The 5762-nt window shown below is 25.9% G+C and overlaps 1 protein-coding gene across 1 annotated transcript; it reads left to right on the forward strand.

Moving 5' to 3' along the window:
• The first annotated feature begins 400 nt into the window (after window positions 1-400).
• Window positions 401-4043, forward strand: LOC111620803. Its single transcript, XM_023362798.1, has 6 exons — window positions 401-434; window positions 3106-3211; window positions 3357-3430; window positions 3506-3586; window positions 3687-3755; window positions 3831-4043. The coding sequence occupies exons 2-6, from the start codon at window positions 3115-3117 to the stop codon at window positions 3876-3878; spliced, it is 369 nt and encodes a 122-aa protein (XP_023218566.1). The 5' UTR covers window positions 401-434; window positions 3106-3114; the 3' UTR covers window positions 3879-4043.
• Window positions 4044-5762: the final 1719 nt, after the last annotated feature.

The raw sequence follows: 5762 nt of genomic DNA on the forward strand, positions 1-5762 counted from the left end.
GCTCATTATTTTTATAATCTTAAAGGAATTTTAAAGTCATAAATTAAATATTTGATTTTGAAATATGTTTATTTAAAATGTTATCATACTTATAGACATTAAGTATTTATAGGTCTGTTTATTATATCGATTTTTTGCTGATTTATTTAATTATTTATTATTTTCATAATTGTAATTCGATTAGTTTTAAAGAGTAGAGATTTATTAGTGCAGTAAACACGACATAAATGTAAAAATACAACAATAGATAAACTAACTTGACATTGTTTTTAAATCAATTTACTTTTTAGAAACGTTTATCATTGTGTTTATTTCTTATTTTTAAATTTAATGGTTAAGGATGACTACGAAATCATTTATAAATTGGATCCGTGTTATATACCTTGACACAAGTCGTGTAACTTCAGTGCATTTTACTATATTGACTGGTGAACGTAAGTAATAGCTTTGGTTTTACCGAACAATAATTAAAATTTTTTTAGAATTATGCATTTCATTACGCAAGTTCATACGCTGAAGGTTTTAAAGATGGTTTAAAAAAAGAAACAATATTTTTTACAAATCATAGCTTATTTATTTTTACAATATACAATATATTACAATTTTTACAATACAAAAATATCACCTAAAACGTTGATATTTTTGTATTATATTTATTTGATTTTTTAATTCTTTTCAAATTGGGATTAAACCTCCAATTGTTCTTAATTTTACAGCGTTTTGAAATGCAAAATTTGTAAGTAACGTTTATAATTTTCGTGCTTTTTTAACTGCAAAAAAACATTCTTATTTTTTGTTGTTTATTTGAGAAATAACTTGCATCTCTACAAGTGAAGTAGAGACTACATCGTAATATATAATTAGTAAAAATAATATAAATCACGAAATTTTTAAAATTATTTGTTCATATTACTCGTAATGCAGTAGCTCTTTGTTATATGGCGCGTGTCGGAGAACACATCTAATGAATATCAGATGTGCGATATAACTAAAAACTATACATTTACATTTTCTGGTGAATACGGAAAATGCAGCAATTTTTCGTAAACACCTCTTGAATAATTTACAATATTTGCTTAATTCGATGAATTTACTTTCAATGATTACAAGAATAATCGAAGTAATACAATAACTTTAAAATCGGCACAGATTATTTATCAATGACTGCGCTATTTTTTAAACAATCTATATATATAATCAAGACGGGTTGATAATAATAATAATAAGCGCAGAGCCCAAACGGTTAGGAGTTGAAAGTTGAAATTTGGTACACAGAGTACGTCATGAGAATGTACACTATGAAGGGTTTATTCGGAATTTTCCTGGGGGGGAGAGGATTAAAGCTTCAACAATTAAAGTGTTCAGTTACAATGGAAGTGTTAATAATGCAAGTTTTAACAATGGAAGTGTTAAGAATAAAAGTGTTAATAATGGAAGTCTTAATAATTGAAGTGTTAAGAGAAAGCGACGTGCAAGATTTACAGGCTTCAGATGCGGTTATTTCGTTTTTGCGGGAAATAGAACATATTTTTAGATCCATCTGAAAATTTTTTTAATTAGTCTGGAAACAGCGGGACCTAATTCTTGCATTCTGTGAAAACGTGTAAGATTGGCTATAATGTAATAATTTTAATCTTCGCTATTGTTACTTTTTGCCCGAGCAACGCCGGGCTTATCTGCTAGTAAATGAATAGCGATAAAAATAAAGATTAATTCGAAAGTCAGTTAACCCAAATATATTTTACAAACGGTTTAAACCGGCGTAGAGTCGTCGATCATACTGATAAAACCTTCAAATAATATCCTGGTAAACGGACTTTTTGACTACTTTATATAAATTTATTATTATTTTTTATTTTTAACCAAATCTTTTCTATTTAACATTAAAGATATAGACCTATTAACACGTAATAAAACAATTGAATAAACAATTATATTTAAATTAAATTAATTTACATAACAAATTAATATCTTTAAAAATAAAACTCACGAAATGTTTAATTTTATTAATTTTTCAACACTATTAGAAAACAAATGTCATAAAAATATGTAAATAATTGTGTTTAATCTCATTGTATAAAAGGTAGTTCAAAAGTCGAGGTATATTTTAAGATTTTTTAAGAACGATAAAATCCGTTTTGAAACATCTGCATGTTATTAAATAATTCTTAAAACTAATCTTAAAAAATATATCGGTTAACAAACTTTTGAACAATCCTATATAATTAATAAAAAAATTAGAATTATATTTGATCAGAGTATTTAAAAATGACCATTTAAATTTTCAAAAGATAAAATAAAATTGATTTATTTATAAGATAATAAATATACGAATAACATCTGAACCAAATATATAAAGAAATCAATATTCAATATTATTTTCGATTCATTTGACAATTTAATATTTTGTGTAATAATTGTTACATCGTTTCGACTTAAATCTTTTTATGCAATTTTCTAATTTCTTATAATTTTAATAAAAAATATTCTTATAAAAATAAAAATTAATAAATCATTCGTTGAATATTTACTGACTTGTTTGTAAAAGCTTTTATATAACTTGTTTTCTATCATATCATCAAATCGTGCAACTCAAATTTCATTCACTTCTAATTAAGATAAAAGGCTGAAACTGTGAGTACATACCTAAGTTGTATGACAATGTATTTAAATTATGTTTTACACGGACCTGCTCCACTGTTTCCTACACCCCGAAACCCGGTAAACATAATTATATGTAGAATTTAACCATGTATATGTGTGTAAATGCATTGTTATGATGTATGTGGCGGGGTTTGGCTATACTAACTATTTCTCATCCCAATCGTGAATAAACAGATTATTAGAAATGATTTTAATTTTAAAAAAGGAAATCTTATCTTGTTTCAAAACTTAAAGTAATTTTTAATTTTTTGATTTTAGTAAATTTTAACAATTTTCTATTTTTAAGATTTAAATTCAAAAAGGAAACAATTTTTTATAACGTTTCCTTTATTGTAAAATAGTTAAGTTAATTGCTTTTCTTCTGATTAATTGCTAAAGAAAATATAAATAACCGAGAATTACGTATCAATTCATTTTTTAAAATATTTTTTTCTTTGCTAGAAGTGCAAAATGAAGTTGTGCATTTTGTTTGTATTAGGAGCGATTGCATGCAATTTATGTGCCATCAATGGCTTTAGAATGAAAAGACAGATAGATGACTTTTGCGGTGAGTGTGAGAAATTTCGTATTTAATTCTCAAATGTTAATAATAAATTTACTTAATTTTAGACATATTTTTAAAATAATCATAGTTTTAGATATATAAAAGTATATTACAATCGTACTTCTATTTAATTTACACTGTTTTTCAGATTTGCCTGTAAAACTTCGAAGTACTGTATGGAATTGTATGGAGTTGACTATGCCCTTACAGGACAGACAAACGGTTAGTTATTTTAATAATACTTAATAAATTGTTGTTAAGGTATATAAATGTTAATATTCAAATATAATTTGTCAGTTTTCAGATATTGCCCGATGTCTTAGTGTAGCTAACTTTGTTGACGTTATGAATAAAATGTGTGGCAAAACAGAAGATGAGGTAATATAATTTCATTCGTTTTAGTATAATTAAAAACATAAATGAATACATTCACATGAACAATTACGAAAATATAATGTATATAATCTCTATTTCGTAGATTGATGCAATAGCAGCACTACATGAAGAGTGTTTGGCAGAGGTGGACTTGGTTGTACTAAATAATCTCGTAAGTTGAAAGTAAAAATAAACACAAATTTTCTTTTTATTTTTACTTAATTATTTGCAATTTTTATACTTTTAGGATGTAGACGAAGAGGAGGTAGCGAATTGTGTCAAGAATAATCTTTGAAAAAAAAAAAAAACATTGACGTGCACGATTCGTCGCTGTATAGTTTATCCAATGTTGAGCCATCTATTAATTTTCGTGAAATGCGCATAATTAATCCTTGTAAACCTTAATAATTTGTTTTTAAATTTAATAATATTTGTTTGTAATAAATTAGAAAATTATTAATAAACAGATTTGCATTGCGAATTAAACTTTTTCTTTTTGATATGAAAATTAATTTAAAAAGAAAAGTATTATAAATTTTCACATATAAAACTCTGAACAAATTATTTAGAATATACAGTATATATATATGTCAAATATTACATAAATGATAAATGTAACAAATGCTTTCTTATTAATACTTTTAATTAATTAATATTATGTATTACTTCTTGACGGAAAATTTATAATTTGGTGTGTTGTTATTTGTTTGCTAGTTTATCAGGTCGTACTAAAGTAATTACTACAACTAAATTATACGTTGAACAAAGTGGGTAGTGTTGTTTATATTAGAGGTGGATGGCATCAATGCAGTTTAAAATCAGTACGTATATTTACTAGCGTTATTTCGGGGTAGTTTATATAATAAGTCTTTTACTTTTTCTGCTAAGTTTTATTTTGATGGGAAACAAAGTTAGATATCTGAAATGAAGAGTCTTTCTTGGACGTTTTGTATAGAGTTCCGGAGTACCAAACTTCCCGATTTTTTAAGTAGTGAGTTTCTAAAAAACGTAAAGATGTTAACATTGCATTATTGTATAAGAAATATGCAAATAGGAAATATAGTGTCTTTCTAAGAAATGTTGATGAGTAAAACATAATAAAAGTATTTGGCTACAACGGAACACAATGCATTATCCGATCGGGAGTGACGTTGGATCAGTGTAGTTTTACAGCGTGTAAATATATAAAATCAGCCAACCAATGCTGTTATGCTCTGTGAATATTTGAAAATTGTTGATAGGCCTATAAATTAACTGTTGACAACGTATTGGTCTTTATTAACGCATAGATCATCTACAAGATTTTTTTAGTGATATGATTTTGAATCACTATATTTTTCTTTAATTTCGCAATAGATTCGCGCTGCTGTTTGATTTTATTCGGGAATAGTTGTTTTACGACCTCCATTTCTTTTATGATTAAGGATTAAATATTTTTAAAATGACAAAAATTCAAATTATTTACATTTTAAAAAAATCTTTCTGTTTAATATTCTAGATACGAAGCTCAATTATTTTTGTCTTTATGACAATAAACCCTGTCAGTTTAGCTTTAATACAACACGATAAATTTACATTAAACATGTCACTTATGACGATAAGGTGTTAATGTTGCCATGCTCTCATGGCGTCGACTGCATGGAGTGGAGCGCGTTTTTTAACTGTGATTTATAATAAATATATAAAGTTTGATAAGTATTTACGATATGTTTAGTTTTTTATATTCATATAATAATTAAATTTTTAATTAGTAACTAATGATTATTAAGGTAAGAAAACGGAATTACATATTTGACGTACGTGACACGTTGCGTGTGACAATATAAAATAATTGTTTCTGTCGAGTTCAAAGATGAAGTGATGTACACGTGGTAAAATTATTTACAGTTTCATAAACAATGGGACCGATTTAACGGTAATGGAATGACCCGAAAACGTGACTAGGTAATAAAAATTATAAAAACGGAAAAACTTAAGCTAATAATTCGTTCCGTAAAAAAATGTATAAATAAGAATATAATTCTTAAATATGCTTTAATCTAATGATGTAAGTGTCAAGTATTATAAGTATTTTGGTAATTAAAAATTGTTGATATTAACGATATAGATTTTCATTTCTTACAAGTCTATTGTTACTATTCCGGAATAATAATACGTTTGTCATTTGTTTTGTGTTAGT

The sequence above is a fragment of the Centruroides sculpturatus genome, unplaced genomic scaffold (assembly GCF_000671375.1).
Source record: "Centruroides sculpturatus isolate CEXI.00-Female unplaced genomic scaffold, Cexi_2.0 scaffold89, whole genome shotgun sequence".
Taxonomy (NCBI): Eukaryota; Metazoa; Arthropoda; class Arachnida; order Scorpiones; family Buthidae; genus Centruroides; species Centruroides sculpturatus.

Excerpts from the sequence above, each read along its gene's own strand:
- LOC111620803 (XM_023362798.1), top strand. The coding sequence starts at position 3,115 with ATGAAGTTGTGCATTTTGTTTGTATTAGGAGCGATTGCATGCAATTTA. Across the intron at positions 3,431-3,505 it reads CCTTACAGGACAGACAAACG|TTTTCAGATATTGCCCGATG; the intron begins GTTAGTTATTTT and ends ATAATTTGTCAG. Across the intron at positions 3,756-3,830 it reads TGGTTGTACTAAATAATCTC|GATGTAGACGAAGAGGAGGT; the intron begins GTAAGTTGAAAG and ends TTATACTTTTAG.